General features: G+C 36.5%; 1 protein-coding gene across 4 annotated transcripts in view; it reads left to right on the forward strand.

The window, feature by feature from the left end:
• Positions 1 to 24846, forward strand: part of LOC150084913 (poly [ADP-ribose] polymerase tankyrase-like) — a 1170388-nt gene that overhangs the window by 699344 nt on the left and 446198 nt on the right. For all 4 annotated transcript variants that reach the window (XM_090376702.1, XM_090376704.1, XM_090376701.1 and 1 more), the window contains 2 exons: positions 3060 to 3101; positions 19398 to 19458. In XM_090376702.1, the coding sequence (XP_090232828.1) occupies positions 3060 to 3101; positions 19398 to 19458 (103 nt within the window). The remainder of the gene's footprint in view (positions 1 to 3059; positions 3102 to 19397; positions 19459 to 24846) is intronic.

The raw sequence follows: 24846 nt of genomic DNA on the forward strand, positions 1-24846 counted from the left end.
ACCCATTCCAGCAGCTCTTTAAAATGAAGGCTACAGGTATGCATTACTCAAGATGTGGCCTAACCATGGTCTTGTACAATGGGATAATCACCTCCTTATCTTTGCTATCAAAATTCTGTATATCATTGACTAAACCCGATGAGCTTCCTGATGGCCTGTCTGCACTGCTCAGAGAACTTCATATGTAACTGCACAATTACCCCCCCCCCCAGGGCTGAGTGTAGTTTCTCACATTTGCTATGTTAATATGGAATTACTGCCAATTCTCAGACTATCTTCCTAATTTTTCTAGATCTTGTCGCAGTTGCTTACCTTGATTACTGTCATTAACCACCCTGTGAACCTTTGTATCATCTGCATACTTAAACATTAAGCCTGGTGTACTTTCATCAGTATCATTAATATATATATAGAAAACAATGTGCCTAGCATTGAACCCTGGAGTACTTCACTAATTACATTAGTCCACTAAGAGCTCTTTGTCCATTAATAACCACTCTCTGCTTGGTTTGGTTTTTTTTTTTTTTTTTTTTTTTTAAGGAGCATTAGCAACTGAGGCCATATTGCTCTGGGATATGCGGTGGTCATTCCCTGACCTTTCCACATCCTCTGTATTTGGTGGTGATGGGCTCGAACCCCAGTCTAATCAAGAAGCGTGTGCTACGCACTGCTGCTCCTTCCCACCTGGCTATGGAGGCACCTCCACTCTGCTTTCTCCCATTCATCCATTCCTTTATCCATATGAGTAACTTTCCCTTAATTCCACACTGCTCCAATTTGTCGATCAGTCTTTTATGTGTAACAGTATTTAAAGCTTTCAAATAATTTTATTAATCATGACATCATTGTTATTATATTCGTACTACAATTATCATGTTTGTACAGTAAGATTTAAGATATGATTTGTTTATAATTTTATAAACTAGTTTTAAAAATTTTTTATTCTGTTTAAATGCATTCAAAAAAGGTTGAAAGTGGCATAATAGTAAGTGTAGTGCATTACGTATGCAGGTTTGCAACTTATATGTAAACTATTGCTTCAGAAACACAAAACAGCTAAAATTTCGGTGTTATCTTTGAAAATATTGATAACTATTAAAAAATAGCCTTTACAAATTAGTGGGGTCCTGCTTTATTGATATCTTTCAGATGATCTCTTTGAAAATACTACAATGGCAGTTTAATTTACGTATGTGTACACGTGCACACATGTAATTAATAATTTTTACAATCAAATTAAAATTAATAGACTCTACAATATAGAATTCTCTAAAATTTTGGCCCTTTTACTTAAAAGAAATAATAATAAATATAAAATAAAATAAAATAAATAAATACAACATTTGAAATTTTAAGAATCTATACAAAAAAGGGCGACATTTGTCTCCCTGAAGTGATTCTTGCACTGCTTCTATTGGAATGAGCAAATTGGATTGCTCAGAATGAGCATCCTGGAAAACAAGATGCAGGGGATTTGGGAGATTGCTAGGAGCCATTGCGGAACAAATAAATACATGGACTATGTTAGGGTAGCTAAGAATAGGAACAGGTGCATGTATACTTGCGTGTACATCAGTGCTAGGAGTTTGGTAAATAAATTTGATGAAATGCTTCCAGGACTATATTCTCCTTTAATCAGTTTTCATAGTCAGCAGGATTTGAGCAATACAGATAATCCAACAGTCTTAATTCTCACATTGTACCAATATGCTTTCACAATGAGCTGCCTCAGTATTGCACCACGTTCAAAGCGTTGGCATGACCAAGAGGTTAATTACCTATTTTTTGTGCCTGTTTTTCCTGTGTGTGCATGCTGCGTGCGTGCATGTGTGTTATTAATACCTTTTCTCACATCGGATTTGTGGACTTTTTCATGCATGTGTGCGTGTTAGCAAGTAATCTGTCAGTAATAAATAACGTGGGGAAAGTTCACATTAGACAGTTTGATTCCTACCTGTGATCGCGACAGTATGTCAAAGTTTTGTCCCTTTAGGAAGGAAAGCAATTTTAAAGTATATTCATCATCGTATTTTAGTATATTTGTGAATTTTATCAGTTTTTACTTTTTAAAACTTTGAAACAGTGTTTTCAATTTCTTGAGGTTACGTGGTGTATTGGATAGATTTAGGGTCGGGTTGTGGTCCTTCGGCTGTGATCTCGGGGGTGTCTGGCCATTCACGAGCTTAGAGAATTGAATATATTTATTGGATTTTAATGAATTATATATTTTAATCATTTAAAATTTTGAACCACTTGTAAACAAGAATAAGGGGTTGAATTTGAAGAGTTTAGAAGAGAAGTAATCCTATCGAGAAAGATAGAGGTATCCCTTATGTAATTTTTAAATCTGATTTAGACATAGGACATATTGAGCTTTGGTTGCCCTTGCTTTTATAGTGTTTTATTAATGCAAGTTAACTCTTGTCTGTGTAACTGACTAGGCACCAGCGAGGTGATCTGATAGAGGTGTATAAAGCCTTGAATGGTTTGAGCATGCTCAATGATGATGGGATTCTTCCTCTTGCTCAAAATAATCACCTGAGAGGGCATAAATTCAAATTGAGGAAAGACAAATGTAGGATAGGCGTGCCGAAATTTGCCTTTAGCCAGCGGGTGGTTGGTTGGTGGAACAGACTTCCATCCCTCGTCGTGGAAGTTGATAGCCTAAATAAGTTTAAGGCTCAGCTGGACAGGTATTTCGAACGAACAGAGGGTGAAGTGGAAGTGGTTTTTTTTTTTGGCTGATGCTGCATAAGCTTGCTTTCTTGCATCAAATGCCTCTACTAATACTAATAGACATCATTTCACATGTGTTATGGAGTGTTTCATTGATCTAATTCAATTTCAGAGAGTGCTCTACCTGTCTGTATTCTTTAAAGGATTCAGTATGAAAAATTACTTTCAAGTTTATGTATTGATATTCAAATAACATAATATCCTTGGTCATACAGATATTGTGCTGTATGGGTAACATATTAATTCACCTTCTGTAACATTGTTGTTATATTATGTGTTTAAAATTTTTGTAATTTATATTTATCATTTACTTCTCTTTCAAGCTTAAAGAAGCAGAAGAAAGCAGGCTATTGACTTTCATAAAGGTAAGGTTAATGCATTTTTTAAAAGCTTTTATTTAAGGTATTAAGCGTGCAGATATCTGTTTGTCCCCAGTTTTTTGTTTTCTGTAGATTTTTCTTTATAAACTGGTATTTTATTAAATTTTGTTTTTATATTGAATGGAATCTGAATTAATGTGTGATCTCTTTTCCCGATTTTCTTAAGAATATTTTGGTAATTGCATCCTATTCTCTTTCCTGGTTTTACAGTTCCTGCCACCATTAAAACTCGTATAGTTTGTGGAAATGAACATTACAGAGTAGTGGGAATTCTTATCAGGAATGAAAAGATCAGATTCCTAAATGGATACTAGGTTTTTTTCAGACACAATAGTATTAGCCCGATTTAATACTCTTCTAATACAACTTAACATCATACAGGTTTATGCACCAATGACATCATACTACAGTGATGAAGAATACTAAGATTTCCTAGAAGACTTCAAATACATCCTAAACTGGGCCAAAAGAAAAGGAATCAATGTAGTTATGGGAGATTTCAGTGCCAAAGTTGGAACAGGCAGAGTTGGCATCACGGTTGGCCTATCGAAGCTAGAAACCAGAAGTGAAAAGGGAGATGCTCTGGTTTGCTTTTGCCAAGAAAACAAAATGGTCATTACGAACATCTAGTTCAAGATACCACCATGAAGATTATACATATGTAAGGCTCCCAATGATGCCCAATCAAGGATTAATCGACATCAGATAGACTACATTATTACCAACTGAAGATTCTGAAACATAATTAAAAGCAACAAAACCTATCCTGGACCCATTATCAGCTCAGACCACTGTCCACTAAAGGGAAGCTGGTTATAAAATTAAAGACTGTCAAGAGTAAGGAACTAATGAAAGGCTGGGGCAAATATATATATGGGAGACATTTCACAGTTACAACTGAAGAATGAATGGAGAAGAGTAAATTTGATCTACTAGATAGAGATGCAGTATCTGAGTGGACCTAGTTCAAGAAGATAATGACAGATGTTGCAAATGCAATTTTTCGATGGGCTCAAAGGAAAGCCAAACAGCAGTGGATCAGAAGTGAAATACTAGATCTAATGGAGTGCAGGAAAAACTTTTTAAGAACAAAGATGAAGAAAAATATAACATGTATGATAGTTTAATTAGAAAGGAAATAAGGAAGGCAACACAGATAGGGATGGTGAAGAGATGTGAAATGATTGAATTTCTGCAAAATGAGCACAAGGAACATCTAGTCCACAAAAAAGTGAAGAAACTATACATCAGAAAAAAACCATGCAAGATGCCAGATTCTCTTGCATGGTTGTAGATAAAAACAACAGAGAAATTATGGACAAGTAACAAAAAAAGGACAGATGACAAGAATATCTGAGAGAACTATACTGCAATAAGGAAAGACAACTAAGAAATGGCAACACCCAAACAGATGGTGAACATCAAGACTTTCTGATGGAAGAACTGGACCAAGCGATTAAAGTAGTGAACAATAACAAAGTAACTGGAATGTTCAGATACATCGGAACAAGAGGAAGACAACAGCTCCTCAATATTTGTAGTGATGTCCTCAATGGAGGAAAACTACCCCCCTGACTTTCTGAAATCTATCTTTATTCCCATATGAAAAAAGACAAGAACAGCAAAATGTGCAGACCACTGCACAATAAGCCTCATATAACTTTCCATGAAAGTTCTCTTGAAGATGATTCTATGCAGAATTGACTACGAACAAGAGATTGGAAAAGACCAGATGGACTCTAAAAGGTGGGTTGGCACAAGAAAAGCAATATTTGCTCTGAATGTATTGCCAGAAAGAGTAATTGAACACCAGCAGAACCTATTTATCTGCTTTATTGACTTTAACAAGGCATTCGATTGCTTGAGACCCGATACCCTATTCCAGCTCTTGAAGAAACTAAGGATACTACAGTTACTATAAATTGAGCAAGGAGCGGTAATCACTATAAAGTTAGGAAACACAGACTGAGTACAAATCCAGAAAAGAATGAGGCAAGGATGTGTGTTGTCTCCTATGCTGTACAATCTCTATGCCAAAACCATTACAGATCTAATACAAAAGCCTAAAGAAGGAATCACTGTTAATAATTCTGTTATCAGGAACCTGTGATACGCAGATGATACTGTGCCCCTCATTACCAACATCAGAGGAAAATCTACGAGTACTCCTCAACAAGGTTGTAACAAGAAAACAGATAAGTATTAACAGTTAATGCCAAAAAGACCAAAACTAGTATCATAAGCAAAAACACCTCACCTATAGGGCGCCTCCGTAGCCAGGTGGGAAGGAGCAGCAGTGCGTAGCACATGCTTCTTGATTAGACCGGGGTTCGAGCCCGTCACCACCAAATACGGAGTATGCGGAAAGGTCAAGGAATGACCACCGCATATCCCGGAGCAATATGGCCTTAGTTGCTAATGCTCCTAAAAACCAAATAACAAACAAACAAACCTCACCTATAATCAAAATACGGAACGGCAACTTCCCCATCGAACAAGTGTGTAGCTTTAAATATCTAGGGAAAATCTTTATAAATAATAATGACCAAGGCACAGAAAATTGAAGCAGAATTAGTATGGCCAAAGAGGTATTGAAGAATTATAAAAACTACCTCTGTGATGCTAAAGTGGATTTTCAGAAAAGATATCGAATGGCCAAATGCTACACATGGAGAACTTTTCTATGTGGATGCGAGACCGGGGTCATGTGGAAGGCAGAAACCAGCAAACTGGGAGCCTTCGAGATGTGGACACTCAGAAGAATGCTCAATGCTCCATAGACTGATTAGGTTACCAATAAGTCCTTGAGAGGGCAAGGACCAAAGAACACTACTAACTACAATTGCAAGCAAGAAGACTGCCTACCTTGGGCATATTATAAGAGGCCCTCAATATGACTAGCAGAGACTGATTCTGCAAGGGAAGATTAAGCGCAAAAGAGCAAAAGGAAAACAAAGAAAAAATGTACTTGATAACATCAAAGAATGGATGGGGAGGGCACTCTTATGATACAAGAAGTATTTCCCAAAGCGAGAGAGAGAGAGAGATGGAGATGGCTGGAAAATGTTGATCCCCAAATGTAGATAAATTATCTACATTTGGGGATCAAATGTACATAGAAAATCTATAAGATCGATCAAATGTAGATAAATTATTTATGAAAGAAAATGGGAATTAATTAATGTGTGTATCACAGGCATCTTTTGAATAATCAAACAGTTCATCTTCCATTCAGTAGATTCAATTTTTTGTGGACATATGCTACCATTTATTCTGTTACATTCTTAATGATCATTAAAAACCATATCAAATGCATTACTGATACCATAACAGCAACTCTTCAATGTACATAGGTCTTTTTAGCTAATACTCTCACAAATTTATGCACCAAGTTGTTTTTACTTTTTTCCTGACTTCTTTCTCAGTCTTTTTTGCAATTTGTAGTTTTTCAATTTTAGCAACAATGTGTGTAACTTGTATTTAAATATGAGAGACGATAATTATTTAGGTTTCTGTGAAAAGTGTCTGAAAATTGTTGCTTTTGGAAACTAGCTACCTGAGAGGAGATCTGATTGAAGTGTTTAAGGCTCTGAATGGATCGATTAACCTCTGCCAATGGAATCCTTCCCCTTGCTCACACTAGACACAAGGGAAGATAAATTCAGATTGCAGAAGGATAGTTGCAGTGTAGATGTGCAGAAGTTTTCCTTCAGCAAGCAGGTAGTTGAATGTTGGAACTAACTTCATCTGGTGTTGTTGAATTGGGTAATTTAAATAAGACTAAATTGAAGGAAACATCCTCTTAGAGAGGATAGAAATTGGTGATTGAGAATTCTCTCTCTCTCTCTCTCAGCTACAATTAATAATTGTAATTATCTTAATCTCTGCACAATTAATAATTGTAATTATCTTAATCTCTGCACAATTAATAATTGTAAAGCAGTTATTAATCAGTCCAAACTAGATTTTGAAGAAGACTTGCTTCTTGTCCTATTGGTAGCCAGACATTCTGGTCTCTTGCCAGAGCTATTAGCTGCAACTTTTGCCCATCTCTATTCCCACCTCTGTTACAATAATGGGGTTCTATTGCCACTTCAGCCAATGATAAAGCTGACCTGTAGCATCTTATTTTTCTTCCAACTTGTGTATCGATGATCTTGGTAAACTACCTCCCACCATTTCCAGTAGACTCTATTCAGTCCCTCCTGTGGTCAGATGTCAGAATGATTTTAATTAAGCTTGATGCTAAGAAATCTCCGAGTCCTAATGGTATTTCTCCACTTGTTCTCAAAACCTCTGCTCCTGAACTCACTCTTGTTATGTGTCAGCTTTTTTCACTTGCTTATTCCAAAGGAATAAGCAAATGAAAAAAGCTACTGTTTGGAAATTTGCTCACATCTAGCCAGTTCCTAAAAAAAGGATGGAAAATCCCTCACTTCCACTTATTATCTTGTTGCATTTATTTCTATTCTTTCTAAAGTAATGGAGAAATCAATTAACTGCCAACTCTTAAACTAGGAACCCCACCATCTGATCAATGATTGCCAGTATGGATTCCATCACTGGCGATATTCTGGCTTATGTTACCCATCTATCGACAAATTCAATAGAAAAGTTTAGCAGTTTTTATGTTCTGTTTCTGTGTTCTAATACCGCTTATGTTTGGGTTTTCAGGGAAAAAAAAAGAAAAAAAAAGTAAAGTACGGATTAAATTTGAAAGTGTCTGCCTAGATATGATAGGAGATAGTGCATAATGAGAGCTTTGTAAAATAGTTTGGCCATTGGTAGACTATGAAAGCTTCTTGGGTAGGATATATCTTAGTGTGATCTGTGCTTGTTAACAGGAGAGCGTGTTTTTATAGGGATGTAAATACTTGAATAGAAAGGGTGGAATAATATTTACTGTCAAGTGAAAGTTAGGAATCTGCCAGGTAAGATTGTGGGGATTAGTAGGGGTATTAGTCTTACAAGGCGCCTCTGTAGCCAGGTGGGAAGGAGCAGCAGTGCGTAGCACACACTTCTTGATTAGGCGGGGGTTTGAGCCCGTCACCACCAAATACGGAGGTGCGGAAAGATCAGGGAATGACCACCGCATATCCCGGAGCAGTATGGTCTTAGTTGCTAATGCTCCTAAAAACCAAATAACAAACAAACATTAGTCTTAAAAGAGTAAAATTAGTGTGATTATACTTGGTATACTCTATTACTAGGAGTATAGTAAACAAATTTGATGAATTTGTAGTACTGGTTAAGTCAGCAAGCATATTCTAGGGATGTCATAGATGTGGTGTCACTCAGACCTAAGGCATGCATAATTTGAATCTGGGAAGTACACTGTGTGTTGAAATGATAGAGGTGAAAATGGAGGGGGCTGTATTTTTAGTTAAGAAGGTTGTAGAATCTAAAACTTCGCTTCCAGATGAAGTGCATGAGTAGACAATGTTGAGTTGTTTGGTAGGACAGACATACTGGGGAAGCAAATGAGGATAGGAATCTTTTATAAGTCTAATGATCGTAATGAGCATAATGATCGACTATAGATACAAATAGAAGAGGCTAGTAAATCAGAATATCTCGTAATGGGAGATCTTAACTTTCAAGATAGTGACTGAAACTTGTGGGATGGTGAATCACTCATTAGCAAAACCATGATTTATTCGATGACTATTTTCTATACTGGCAATGAGAGAGAGCAGTACCCCTGATCTGATTATCAGTAGTCTCTTTATACATTAAGAATATCCAAAAAAGCAAAACACTAGTTGGCAGGTATCATAATATATTGATATGGGATCTACTTAATGATATTAACTACTGACAGGAGTAAAGGGGAACAGTCTTTGCTCTCTAACTACAGTCGTTTCAGTTTTAAAATTCTATTCATTGGGGTCAACTGATGAAGTTACCATTACCAGATTCTGAATGAGAAGCATTCCTGGAAGGAATCATAAATACTAGGCTTTTCATACTAACAAATAAATAGTGATTAAGGCTTAGAGCTAAAAGGAGTTCAGATTAATTTGTATCACTAGTGGCAGAGAAGTAAATGCATGTGAAGTGTATAAATTATCAAGGGATACGGAATGGTACTGTAAGTATGAACTAATCTGCAGCCATGTCACTAAGGTTGATTATGGGAAGTGTCTGGCAAAGAAAAATAGCAAATATTTCTTTATGTATGGAAATATTATCAGGAAGGGATGAATCTGCTAGATATGAATGATTTTTTTACCCCAGTGGCTCACATCAGGTGAGTATGGGCTTGGCACACCCAGGGTACAGAGCTGGATATTATTATTATTATCCCCCCCCCCCGATTAGACTGGGATTCGAGCCCTTGGCCACGAAATACGGAGGAAATTTTTTTGGCTGTTGCAGCGTAAGCCTCAGGCTTCCTTGTACCATACGGGTAATAATAATAATATCCCGTTGAAGATCCTTCTCGGGTTGCTGATAAACTGAATAGATGTTTTCTGCATACATTTTTATGGGAAGGGTTCAGGAAAGAAATCATAAATTACTAGGCTTTTTGCACTAACTAAGAAATAGTGATCAAAGCTTAGAGTTAAATGAATGTCAGATGAATTGATGACCTTAGTGGCAGAGAAATAAATGCATGTTACAGGTATAAATTATCAAAAGATACAGAATGCTACAGTAAGTACAAACTAATCTGCAGTCACTGCACACCACTAAGGGTGTCAGACAAATTAAGAAAGATTATGGAAATTTTCTGGCAAAGAAAAATAGCAAAGACTTCTTTTTCTATGGAAAGATTATAAGGAAGTATGAATCACCTAGATATGAATGATATACCATTGAAGATCCTTCTCAGGCTGCTGATAAATGGAATAGATGTTTCCGTCTACATTTGCGCAAGGAATTTTTCAAGGATGGGGGAACTCAGAAGCAAGTACAGTAAACCTCCGCTATTTGCGGGGTTACGTTCCTAAGAAATGTCGCAAATACTGAGTTATGGCTTCCATAGTAATAAAAGGGTTCTGTTCCAAAGTACGAAATGTATGAGAAAAACTAGTCTAAAATTTTGTCTATGTATGTATTATATGTACCTTCATAATATGACTATGAACATAGATAGTACCTAGTGAAATACAAGCATAAGACATTGAAATGAAAATAAGAAACTATTTAATATTAAATAGGCGCCTCCGTAGCCAGGTGGGAAGGAGCAGCAGTGCATAGCACACGCTTCGTGATTAGACCGGTGTTCAAGCCTGTCACCACCATATACGGAGGATGCGGAAAGGTCAGGAATGACCACCGCATATTCACGGAGCAATATGGCCTTAGTTGCTAATGCTCCTAAAAACGAAATAACAAACAACAATAACATTTAATATTAAATGTAATATTTATTAGAAATTTCAGACAAATCTTTCAAACTAGTGCCTTTGCTAGCTAAAAAAACATTGCACCAGTTCTATCACCAGTTTCGCTAAAGTGTTGATAAAGGTGTTTTGCCTTTTCACGAATGATGAATGAAATTAACAGAATTTTATTTTGAGTTCTGTCTTCTATCCACAGATTTAAAGCCTTTTCCATTTTTTTCTAATTTAACATCACGAGTTACAGAGTAAATTTTTGAAGCAATTGGCATGTTTTCATGGACCCTACAGGGGATTTTTTTCTTCCGATTTCTTGAGTGATCGTACCGTTGACTCATTGATTTTATAAGGTTTTGACACTGACGAGACACTTTCTCCATTAGAAATTTTGTCTAATAACTCAATTTTACCTGCTAACATCATCACCTTTGATCTTTTCACAATTCCCTTGTTATTCATAGCCAAATTTTTGTAGCGGTTAGAAAAGAACTTGTCCACAATAAAGTCACTTTCTTTTAACTGTTAACACACTCGAAAAAGTCTGTTTACACTAACACACTGCAAAACGGTATATGTTTCACTTTGCAAACATATCAATTTATAAGCATATCAATTAAAAGCAAACGACGAAACCGTCCATGACAAGCACATAACACATACTGAACAAGGATTAGCGGGGAACATCCACGCTTGTGATTTTGTCGCCACCCACTGAGCACTGTTTTGACCAGGAAAGATGATTTTAGCCACGCCCATGTTTTTTATGGCGGAAAATGTTCACGGTGCTTAAAATTCACATTTTTATAGGTTTCATTTTATATTAAATCAACGACCGCAAAATTGCGAATACAGATACCGCGAATAGCGGGGGAATTTGATACTGTATATCAAATTCCAGGGAGCTAAATGATTTTGTAATAACTTGAGTGGAAAGTGGATTATAAATTGTTGTAACTAAATGTAAAAACTGTGTTGGATCTATCCAATTATATTAAGAGATGAATCAAAGGTTTTCAGTAAACCTTTAGATATAATTATGAAAGCATCCTTAGATTCAAGGGAAGGTAACAATGGACTCTTAACGTGCAAATGTATCTGCAATTGATAATGGGGGGGGGGGGTCAAGGTGAAGTTGAGTGCACTTCACTCCTTGAAGTTAGTACAAGGAGTTAAGTAAAACTTACAGACCTGTACGTTTTACTTCTGTTCCATTGGAAAATAGGAGAGTCACTGAATAAAGAAATAATGCAAGAGCACATTGTTAGAAATGTAATTTTATGGCAGTCATTGCATGTTTTTATTGATGGCAACCTTGATTGACCATTCTGAATGCATGCTGTGATGTAATAAGAAAGAAACTAGATGCAAAAAGTAATAATTTTAAATTATAAATACTCTTAACTGATTGAGTATGCAGAATTAAAATAAGATAATAATAAAATGTATATTTTCACCTAAATATTATATATATGTGAAATATATTTTTGCCTTTATAATATTTATAAAATAAAGGGTTTAAAAAATGTAGCTTTAGACATCCCAGGATGTCTTTGTCAGTGATAAATTCATTGGAGTAATGCTACATTGAATAAACTTTAAGCAGTAAAGATGCAGAATGGGGGATCATAAGACATGGTCACCATGTCTTATGATTGCCTCTGCTAGTCCACCTGGTTATTAGCTGTTTGGAAACAGGATTAATGCGAAGGCTTAGGTTGCAGTTAAAGCATGTTTGGGTAAGGAAAATTATAATGACTCTGACCAACAGCATTTGCATGGGTGACCTATCACATAAACTTTATTCGGATTGAACACGTTCTGTATTCAAAAAATATTCATCCATAAGGTAATCTTGTGCAAACCCACCTCAAATAGAAGTTATATGCTTATCTATGTAGCCTCCTAGACACATCTTAGTTTGACTCATGTAGCATTCAGGCAATCCACATAATAAAACATTCATCTCATAATGAAAGGGACCATGATGGTTTCATCTGGGATACCACTGACAAGATAGTACAGGCTGGAAGTTGGATGCGCTTGACATCTTCAACTTACAGAATACATGCAATATTGCCCTATGGCAGGGGTTGGCAACCTGCTGCTCGCGAGCCGCATGCGGCTCGTTACCTTTTAGTCCACATGTAGGACAAGCGGCGTGCATCGAGAGTGGATGGTGACATGACATGAATAGTTTCAGCACAAACTAAACACTTCTCAATTTAGTTTGTCTGCGTATCACTAGTGTTAATAAATAATCATTAATAAATAATTAATAAATAATATTTCAAAGTATGTCTTTTTTTAATAAAACACCTTCCTACTCTATTCCATTTCTTAAAAAAACTCTGCCCCCCCCCCCCAGCTTCAGCTGAGATGAGTCTCTTCGGATTCTCTTCCTCCCCATTAGATCAAAAATGGCTCTTCACTCGAAAAGGCTGCTGACCCCTGTCCTATGGAACCATAGGACAGGGTTCCATTGGAACCAGCCAGAAGTAACATGGTGCAAGCTCTAGAGGCCTTATATGCATGTGCATGTGCATCTGCTGGCAAACTGTGTGAACTGGCCTGTACACATTAGCTCCCTGTACCTTGATGTTTCAGTTCAGAGACCCAAATGCTTGCCTTTTCATCTGAGATGCGGAGGGAAGAATTTTCCTCTCCAGTGTGAATGCCAAGTTAAAACCCTTTAATATATGTGCTCACTCTAAGGCAAACAGGTCATCCATATTGCACCGCATGGAGAATTGCATGGAAAATCTTAGTTTTCACTTTTCTTTATTAGATTTGCTACTGTGGAACTAATGGGTGATCCCCTGGCAGAGCCCTTTATTCTTGATTGGTAAGTACCACTGCACAATTCGAGGATTGCATCTTTTATCAAATTAAGGGCACTGCCATCGAATTTTCCATTACGGATCTAGTAATGCAAAGTTTTGAAAAACCTTTAGATTTTATCTTGCCCCCGTGGGTAGTTTGAGTAAATTCAAGGAAGGACTAGTCAAATTATTAGAGGTAACTGACATATGATGTGGAAAGGTTTTTTTTTTTTTTTTTGTTTATGCTGTATAAGGTTTGTTCATTCCATCATTTTTCACTTTAATTCTATTGCTATTATATCTTTTTATCATGGTGATCTCCCCTTGTGGGTCACTGAAATCCCTGTTCTGTTTTTTTCCTCTATATCAGTGGTATTCAACCTATGGCCTGCACAGAAATCGAACTAAAGCAGCATTTTAAATTTTGTTAATTTTTTCAAGAACCGTCAAAATTTGATGCTAAAATAAGTGGAAATAAACGAATTTAAAAGATTGTTGTGCTCGATGTGGCAAATATGTGAGTGTTTGAAGTTACAAATCCACATGTTGATGTGAACTCTGCTTCTTTTATCTATGTTTTGTATGAAATATGTGCATGCCCGGGCCTTATTGAATATGTCTTCATCCTCATGCTTTATAAGTTAAGGCCATGACATCTTTTGTTTCTGTTCAACAAGTGTCTAAGAGACAGTCAATTCCCTAAATGTTGGGAAGAGGCACTGCTCTGGCTCGTTAAAAACCAAATAAGCCCTCGGCTGAACCATGGTTCTTCAGACCTATTGCGCTATTGGCAAAACTTGGAAAAATATTAGAGCAGCTAATAGCCCTTAGAGTTACCACTTTGTTCTTTTCACAGGATTTAATCTCCCCATCCCAGTATGGTTTGACACCTGGCCACTCCTGTGAGGAGGACCTCTTTGATCTGGTCCTGCACCTGGAGAACCCTACCTTCAAATATGAATTAGCTATTTTCATTGACTTTGAGGGAGCTTTTGACACTGTTTGATGGGGGAGTGCCCTTGAACATCTTTGTGCTGCCAGATGCCCTTCCAATTTGTACAAGCTATTCCAGAACTACTCTTCAGAGCGCTCCGTAATAGTAAAATCAAAATTTCTTCAGATCACAAGGCCTGTCTACTGTGGTTGTCCTTAGGGCTCAGTCCTGGAACCCCTGGTCTGGAACATGGTTCTCCAAAATTGATCGAGTAACTCCTTTGACAACACAAAAATTGGTGCATTTGCGGACGATCTCACCATCATTGTATCTAGAAACTCACGCTCTGCTCTGGAAGCTAATGCTCACCATGTTTTGTCCAATCTCTCCATCTGGAGTGGGTAAAACAAGCTCCACATAAATACAGCTAAATCCAAAATGATGATCTTCAAGAACAAACCTGACCTGTGGAAACCCCCGCAAGTCAAGATCTCGGGTGTGCAACTGCCCTTAGTTACACAGGCAACGGTCTTAGGGGTCACCATTGACCAGAAACTCTGCTTCCTCCCACATCTCAGCACCAAAGGTTTTTCTGCCTCCATTTTCTGAGTCTCCCCAAGTGATTGGGGTTTGTCCAAGAGAACGTTATCGCTATACTACAAAGCAGTACTCCTACCCATTGTAACTTATGCTGCAGGTGTGTGGTTCCACGATACAGTTATTATAACAATGAGAAACAAACTCAATTCCATTCAAAGAGGATTGATCCTGGCCACCCACCGAATCTGCAGGACTGTCTCCATGGCAGCTATTCAGGTAATTGTGGGAATTCTACCGCTTCAATTGTTTACAGTTTTCTGCGGGCTCTGCTTCAGAATCAAAAAGAAAATACCAACCTGTATTCTGGATATTGAGTTTAATCTCACTGCTGATTTAAAGCATGAAAAAGCACAATGTTACAACGAATTGGTCAACATCTAGCAAATCAGGTGCCACAAGGCACAGTAACGAAGAGATTCCTCCCAAGGTAACGTTTGCAATAACCAAAACCACAAGATCCTGGTTCTCTCTCAGGCTTGAGACATCCTTCTTGATGACTGGCCACACCTCCCTGAATGAAAAGTTATACCAGCTGGGGCTACTAGCTACTGACCCATGCTTTTGTGGAGCCAAAGAAAACTGGTTCCATTTTCTTCCTGATTGTGACTTGTACGAGGATCTCAGAGATCAACTTCGGAGAGCATTTCCGAACTTCTCTCCAAACTAGGTGGATCAACTAACCCAGACTCCAGACAATCTTTCTTCCCTGCAGGCCTTTACATCTGGCATTTTTATCCAGCTGAAGGCCTTGTGCCAATGTCAACCAAGATTTCACTGGTGAAAAGAAAGGATAAATTAAAAAAAAATATATATACAGTGGAACTTCTCTATTACGAACTTCTATTTAACGAATTTCTCTATATTGCGAATTTTTTTGCAAAACATTGCACCTTGAAACAAAATTACATGGAAAATTAACCCCATATAACGAAGTGGTAGTCTCTCTTTAACTAATTTTTAAAAAAATTAGTAAAAGCATTTTTGAACATTTTCAAGCATTTACTGCTAAACAGCCACTCAAATATACTGCCTCCTTCCTTCCTTCAGAAATTTTGCATTAGCATCTGGAATTAAACAATAATCCTTTTTAGTGAACACTTGTGGCCCGTGAGGGTCTTTGTTTAATTTTTGTTAGCTATTAAACCAGATGGATTTCTTAAAAGTGGTCGTAAACTTTACAATAAATACGGTAGATTTGTAAATTGATGTTGGCTCAGGGGAAAACGAAATTTGCTGCTGTAAACTTTTAGCATGCTCTGGCGGCAATACGTAGAATGCTACCATAGTCGGTTTTTAGTAATGCCTACTTAGTGACATTCGCTTCTCACCTCAACTGTACCATGTGACCTTCATGTCAATCATTATATGATATGCCTTCTTGTCCAATTGGACTCCCAGTAGATGGTTTTCATGAATTTTTTTTTTTTTTAATTTCGTTCTTCATCAATCACATAGGCTATATGCTCTTGTGTTTTTTTTTTTTTTTTTTCCTGAAAAGTAACATATAGCATACATTAATCATAAAATTTCTTTCATGTATTATGAATAAAAGCAGAATAAAAGAAATTCACCAAGCTGTATATTTCTTCAAAGTGAGTGATACTGTTGACTTGGCAAGCGAATACTAACAATTCACCAAGTCGTATATTTCTTCAAAGTGAGTGATACTGTTGACTTGGCAAGCGAATACTAACAATTCACTATATGGCCAGCGCAGCGATGTTTGCGGTGTATGTTTCGGCAAGAGCTGCAGTCCAGTAATTTTTACAATTGCGAAAACAGTGTCGAAGAGAAAGTGTTTAAGTATAAATGATAAAGCAAAGATTGTTATGATACTCAACAGGGTTTTAAGAAAAAATATGTTGCGGAGAAATATGGCAATCTGCAAGCAGTTTTTCTACAATTTTAAAAAAATCGAAAATCAATTTTAAATGCAATTGAAGGAGGAGGAGCAGACAAGAAGCGAATTAAGTTGTGTATATACGAAGATGTTGGTAAAGCTGTTCTAAAATGGGTGCAAATGATATGTGAAAAGAATATCCCAATATCGGGCATAATAATTAAGCAACAAGCTCTGAAATTTGCACAGTCCCTTGGACATACAGAATTTAATGCGAGCACTGGGTGGCTAGATAAATTTAAGAAGTGCTACAGAATTGTGAAAAAGGTTATTTGTGGAGAAAGTGTTAATGTAAGCGAAGAAGATTGCAACAGTTGGAGGAACAATACCTTAAAGAAGATTTTGGATGAATATGAAACTAAGGATGTTTTTAATGCTGACGAAATGGGTTTATTCTTTAAATGTTTACCGAATAGAACACTTGCTTGAATATGAGCGTAAGGATGTTTTTACGATTTTACGAATTACGAATTAAAGAATAAACCCATTTTCTGAGGAAATGGGTTTTTTCTTTAAATGTTTACCGAATAGAACACTTGCTTTTAAGGATGATAAATGTTTTGACGGAAAACAAAGCAAAGAAAGAATCGCTGTGCTAGTTGGAGCAAATATGACAGGAAGTTGAAAAATTAAGACTTTTAGTCATCGGAATATCAAAAAACCCAAGATGTTTTAGAGGCAAAATCTTTGGAAGTTGACTACACCTTTAATTAAAAAAGCATGGATGACAAGTGATATTTTTGAAGAATGGATATTAAAACTAGACAAGCGTATAACAAAAGAAAAAAGGAAAACCGTGTTGGTAACTGAAAACTGTCCAGCACATCCTGCCAGTATTTCTGCCAAACTTAAAAGTGCGAATTTTTTTTACCACCAAATGTAACGTCAAAACTCCAGCCAATGGACCAAGGCATTATTAAAAATTTTAAATTTCATTATTGGAAGAGAATAATAATGAAGATTGTCAGTGCGTTATCAGAAAATAGAAACTTGGAGGTTACAATTAACCATAGAGATTGCATCTCTGAACTGGCAAAAGTTTGGACAAACGGTGTCACTGAATACACTATTCAAAATTGTTTTTCGAAAGTGGGATTTGCATTGAATACAGAAGTCGAACAACGACTGGACGAACAAGATGAATTGCCCCTTTCACAACTGAAAAACTTTTAGACATTATTAGAATATCTGGAAACATCGAAAATGAAATAACACTGGATAGTTATGTTTATGTAGATCAGAGCAGAACATCCAAATGAAGATAAAATACTGCTGAACAGTGTTAAACGCGACCATGATCACGAAAAAATTAACAATGACGCTGAAGACGCATCAAAACAACCTGTAGAAAAGCCAACTCCCGAAGAAATGATTAATGCTTTTAAAACGGTTCATATGGGTCTACAGTTTTATGAAAATGTTCCTGATAATGTTTTTAATGCTCTGAATAAATGTGAGGTTTTCTTTGAGAATCAGACAATTTTTTAATTCTACTGTGGAAACGAAAATTACAGATTTTTTTTAATGTGTGATAATTACCGGTGAAAATTGTGTAAACGTAATTTAAATAAGTATGTTTTTGAAATAAAATACATTAAAAATAAAGGTAGATTCATTTTCATTTTCTAATTAGATAACGATTTCTAATAAAAAAGATATTCTCTGTATAAAGAAATTTCTCTGTAATGAATTTTTTCGCCGGATTTATTGAATTCATTATAGGAAAGTTCGACTGTATTTTTAAATATTTATTGATTTTATTTTATTTATTCTTATTATTTTATTTTATTCTTATTATTTTTTTTGCTAAATTTGCCATACTTCGTTTACACGATTGTTATTATTATTTTATTTATTTATTTTTTATATATATTATTTTTATTTTATTTTATTTTTACTGCACTAGCTTTATTATTATTTATTTATTTTTTTTTTTTTTCACAACCGGCACCACAGGAAACTCCCCCCCCCCCCTCTTTCCTCTGGAATGGGCTCCCAGGGATCCTGGCCCACCTACTGGCAACACCAAGTGGTTAGAGTCTCTTTTGAGATGGTACTTGGTTTTTCTAGGACTGGCCCACCTTCCCGTGGTATGGACAAGTACCCTGAACCATCTGTCCAGGTGACTGATGCTTCTGGGTAGCCAAGAGGCCAGAACATAACAACAGAATGCACACACATAATACACACAAACCTACATATAGTATCTGGCCCATTTGTAGTGATACTGTTCTTCACTAAGATACGAGGCGGAGTTGAACAAACGTTCTTGGTGCCGCCCTTACCTATACACATGTAAACATGTCCATGTCCACATGCCCGATCAGAAGGCTGCGTATATACGAGGTGCTATCAAAATGTCCTGGGACTCCAATTATGCCGTGCTTTCTGCTGCTTGACCTTAGTGGCTGCACAAAAGTATATGCATAGTACACTTCATTGAAAATGTAATACACTAATTTTTCTTGAATCACTCAGTGCAACCCGTAAAACAAATCTAACTTTGAATATGGCCCTGTACGGGAAAAGGTTGGACACCACTCCTCTATATATGGGCTAGTTTTAGTGCAGTGTAGTTATTACTGATGCAACAATAAAATGCAATCTTTGTAAATAATATTGTTTCCTTTATATTCCACTTGTACTTTATGCAATATTTCATAAGATAAATTTTTTTCACAGTTCCTGGTAGATGAGCTTGGGGCTGATATTTCTGATACTTTAAAGGATGCCAAAGGAAATTGTAAGCATTTGTAATAAATTTTCATTTAAAATGCTTTGATTTAAATTTTTTCTTAAATATATAAAGAAAAAACTTTTATGTTATAAAATATTCACTCTCATTACTGCAGTTAATATTGCTTATCTTGAATATTAGAAATAGTTTTTTAAACAAGTTCCCCTCTTCTTAGATTTTAATGAACTTCTTGAAAAGAGTGCTGTTTATTAAAAGAGAAAAAAACCAAGCCACAATCCCTTTCACAATAACAATAAAATCGAAATTTCAATGGAAATAATTTACATCTGTGTTTATGGGCTTACAATCAATTATTAGGTTTCTGATATTCTTCATATTATTTCATGGTGTACAGTTTTCTGAGTGTCTTAGTCTTGATAATCCATATGGTGTGTAACAGTTTATTATCCAGTGCAGTGTGATTCGAAAATGTAGCCCAGTGTTTTTTTTAGGGGTTGTGGGTTCTCATCTAAAATACCAAAAGAAGTCTTGAAGAATTTTTGGATATAAAGCCACCTTATTGAGTTTTAATCTAGAACTAAGGTTCTTTTGCATATTCACCAGAGTTTCATGAGTGTTCTGACCTAAACTACCAAAAATAAAATTTTGGAAAATTTTATTAATTTGTCCTGCTTTGAACATTTATCCTATGATGTCCAGTGTGCGAACATTGGCTAGTGTTATTATTCATTTACTTTTGTTATTATTCAGCTATGGAGCACAGCTTGGGATAAAGAAAATATACATATATTATTATAATAATAATAATAAATATTAAAAAAAAAAAAATGCTTTTAAACTCTAAAAACAAATACAGTAAAACGTCAATTTTCCGGGGCTCAATTATCCATAGGGTCGGATTAACCGTGGTCCTCTATATGTATGTAGTTTTATTTTTAACAACTATTTCAAGAATATTATTTATCTGTGCGAGTGGATTCGTAAAGTACATACAAGAAATTGCTGTTGTGTCTCTCCTTTTGCCACCTGGTAAATCAAACGTCAGATGTTTTTACATTTGCAAATGCAAAGTGTCTTGAAACACGGCGTCGCTGTAGCCAGATGGACAGGAGCAGCAGTGCATAGCACACGTTTCTTGATTAGACTGGGGTTTGAGCCCGTGACCACCAAATACGGAGAATGTGGAAAGGTCAGGGAATGACCACCACATATCCCCGGAGCAATATGACATTAGTTGTTAATGCTCCTAAAAATTAAATAACATAACCTAACATAACGTATTGAAACATCTGTTTGTTTGTTGTTGTTTGTTATTTGATTTTTAGGAGCATTAGCAACTAAGGTCATATTGCTCTGGGTATATGCGGGTATATGATGTAATTACAAAGGAACTGGATGCAAAAAATAATTTTGATATAATATATTTGGATTTCAAGAAAGCTTTTGACACTGTTGCACATGGAAGACTATTGTACAGATTGGAGCAGAATGGTATTAAGGGTAAGTTGCTACAATGGATAAAAGAATGGTTGAGTGGGAGAAGACAGTGGGTGGTAATCAATGGGTGCTGCTCTTTGTGGACTAATGTTATTAGTGGAGTCCCACGGGTTTGGTGTTGGGTCCTCTGTTAGTTTGTATATTTATCAATGATATTGATGAAGGTATATCAGGCTTAATGTCGAAGTTTGCAGATGATATAAAGGTTGGCAGGGTTGTTAATGACAGTAATGGCAGTGTGCTACTGCAACAGGATCTAGAAAATTTGGGCAGATGGGCTAAGAATTGGCAACTGAAGTTTAACCTTGCCAAATGCCAAGTACTGCATATGGGTATAAGTAACCCCAGAGAAAACTTACCAACTGTGTGGTACTACGCTTAAGGTGGTTGAAAATGAAAAAGACCTGGGAGTAATTGTGCAGTTAGATATGAAGTTTTCAGAGCAATGCAGACAGGCTGCCAGGGCAGGTCATGGGGTTTTTGTCAATGATATATAGAAATTTTGATAACAGGGAAAAGGAGGTGATTGTCCCTCTGTATAAGGCAATGGTCAGGCCACGCCTTGAGTACTGCGTACAGGTCTGGAAGCCTCATTTTTAGGAAGGATGTAGATTTACTTGAGCGTGTACAGAGAAGGGCAACAAGATTGGTGAGGGGAATGAAGGGATCCTCTTACCAAGAGAGGATTAAGTTCTGCAAATTGCAGTGGCTGGAGACTAGGCACCTGTGTAGTGATCTGATTGAGTGTATAAGGCCTTCCACTTGTTCAGATTACAAACCTAAGGGGACAAAAATTCAAATTAAGAAAATACAGATGTAGAATAGATGTGCAGAAGTTTGCCTATATAGCCAGCGGGTGGTTAATTGCTGGAACAAACTTCCATCTGTCGTTGTGGAAGTTGATAGGTTAAATAAATTTAAGGAGGAACTGGACAGGCATTTGGAAGGAATGGTGTGATTTTTTTTTTTTTTTTTTTTTTGGTTAATGCTGCATAAGCTCATTCCCTTGCTTTCTTGCATCACATGCCACTACTACTACCAGGCTGCCATGCACGGAAACTGAACTTGGCCTGTTATAACGTACGATCACTCATCGGTGAAGACAGGGTATTAGAGCTGGAAAAGGAATTAGAAAATGTGAATTGGAATATCATCGATTTGGCTGAATCACTTATAAATTTATCAAGTGGAAATCTGCTGTATACCAATGGAAACAGTGAAAGGAGTGAAGGTGGAGTTGAGTTTCTGGTCCATAAAGATTTTAAAAACAACATTTTGGAATTCAAAAGTACATCACCAAGGATGTTAAGACTAATACTGAAGATTTCTAAGAGGTACAAGCTAAAGATTATAATGATTTATGCACCAACATCGAGCTATGATGATGAAGAGGTTGAAGAAATGTACACCGAAATTGAGAGTCTTCTAGATGAGCAGAAAACCCACTACACTATTATTATGGGGGACTTCAATGCCAAGGTTGGAAAAAGGCAAAACAGCACAGAAAGAGGAACTATAGGAAATTTTGGAGTTGGTAAAAGAAATAAAAGAGGTGAAAGACTTGTGCAATTTGCAGAATCTCAAGGACTGTCAGTAATGAACACTTTTTTCAAGGAAAGGGTGAACAGAAAGTGGACATGGAAGAGTCCAAATCGATTAACAATTAATGAAATCTACTTCCTTCATCCTCACTAACAGAAGATATATTGCGAATGATGTTACCATCCTGACTAAGGTAAGTGTTGGAAGTGATCACAGAATGGTAAGATGTACACTTGATATAGATGTAGGAAAGGAAAGGAAAAAACTAACTCGAGTAAATAATACAAAGGTCTTTGAAATAACAGAGGAGGAGAAAAAGCAGTATGTTCTGGAACTTAAGAACAAGTTTGAGCTTCTGCAGACTGTTCAGGACCAAGATATCGACGAGGAATATTACAACTGTCTTAAAGTGATAAAGCCCAAGAAACCTATAGGGAAACAGAAATCCAAAGAAGAAAAAATTAGTCAAGAAACACTTGTCATGATGAACCAAAGACGACAAATGAAGAGCAAGAAAAACACTGACAGGGAGAAAATTGAGTATACTGAGTTATGCAAAGCCATTAGAAAGAGACTCAGAGAGGACATAAGAAGATTTAACACAAGAAAAGTAGAACAACCATTAAGGGAAAACAAAGGATTTTAAATCAGCAGCCACGATTTAAAATCAGAAAGACAAATGATACTGAAACTGAAGAATAGCGATGGTGTACTTATAAACAGCAGAGAAGGCATAATTCAAATAGCAGAAGACTATTATAGAGAATTATACAAGGAGCGAGGAAATGATACCAGCAGTGGGGAAGATGGATTGCAAAATAGCAACACATGCAACATACCTGATATTCTTCCTGATGAGGTAGAACATGCATTGAAGAAAATGAAGAATCTGAAAGCCCCGGGGGAAGATGAAAAATTACTGCAGAATTGTTAAAATTGGAAGGAAGAGACATAACACAAAAACTGGCAAGGCTCTTCACAAAGTGCATTAGAAAAGGTGTGACGCCTAACCTGTGGAATAATGCAATCATAGTTTTGCTGCCTAAGAAAGGAGATAAATCAGAAATTGGAAATTATAGACCAATTAGCTTGTTATCCCACATCTACAAATTGTTCACAAGGGTCATTACTAACAGATTAGAAAGAATACTTGATGAGAATCAACTGAAAGAGCAAGCTGGCTTTAGGACAGGATTCTCAACTATGGATCGCCTTCACATAATATCACAGCTAATGGAGAAAGCAAATGAATATAAAACACCATTATGCCTGGCATTTGTGGATTATGAAAAGGCATTTGACTCCATACAGCATAAGGCAATGTTTCGGGCACTGGAAAGACAAGGCATAGATACCCCATAAATTATGATTTTGAAGAAAATATATGAGAGTGCTACCTCCTTTATTAGACTGGACAAAGACAGTAGCAAATTTAAAATCGAGAAAGTAGTTCGACAAGGAGACACAATATCTCCGAAGCTGTTTACTGTTGCCCTTGAGGAAGCTTTCAGAAGATTAGACTGGTCGCAGAAAGGAGTCAACGTGAACGGAGAGTACCTAAACCATTTACGATTTGCAGATGACATTGTGGTCATAAGCCACGATCCCCAAGAACTAGAGAAAAATCTTAATCAGTTATGCACAGTTAGTAAGGATTTTGGACTAAAGATGAATATGGCTAAAACAAAAGTAATGATGAACAAGTATGCCACAGAAAGGGAAATATTGATTGAAAGATCAGTAATTGAAAAGGTGGAGTCATATACTTATCTGGGAAAAGTTATTAGCTGTAATAATGATAAATAGCTGGAAGTCAAGAGAAGAATAAATTGTAGATGGATAGCATTCAGGAAATATAGTCACATACTGAAGAGCAATATCCCAGTTTGTCTGAAACTTAAAATAATGAATCAATGTATACTCCCCACCATGACTTACGGGAGTGAAACTTGTGCACTCACCAAAAGAATGGAAGAGAAGCTGAGAACTACACAGCGAAGAATGGAACGAATTATATTGGGAATCAAACTGTTAGATAAGAAGAGAAACACATGGATTAGGCAGCAAACTCAAGTAAAGGACATTCTTATCAAAACTAAAGAACTAAAATGGTCTTGGGCAGGACACATAGCTCGAAGACATGATGGCAGATGGACTAAGAAAATAACAGAATGGTACCCAAGAGGAGCCAGAAGAAAACGTGATAGACAAAGTCGGAGATGGTTAGATGAAATTCGTGTATTTTTGGGTAGTAAATGAATGGCCAGTACTCAAAACAGAAGAAACTGGGAAGTTGCTGGAAAGGCATTCATCCTGCACTGGATTGAAATGGCTGATGATGATGATGATGATGATGATGGGTGATATCACGTTATATTAAGCACACTTCTCTTT

This window comes from Mastigoproctus giganteus, chromosome 6 (genome assembly GCF_048544385.1).
Source record: "Mastigoproctus giganteus isolate SK-2022 chromosome 6, ASM4854438v1, whole genome shotgun sequence".
Classification (NCBI taxonomy): Eukaryota; Metazoa; Arthropoda; class Arachnida; order Uropygi; family Thelyphonidae; genus Mastigoproctus; species Mastigoproctus giganteus.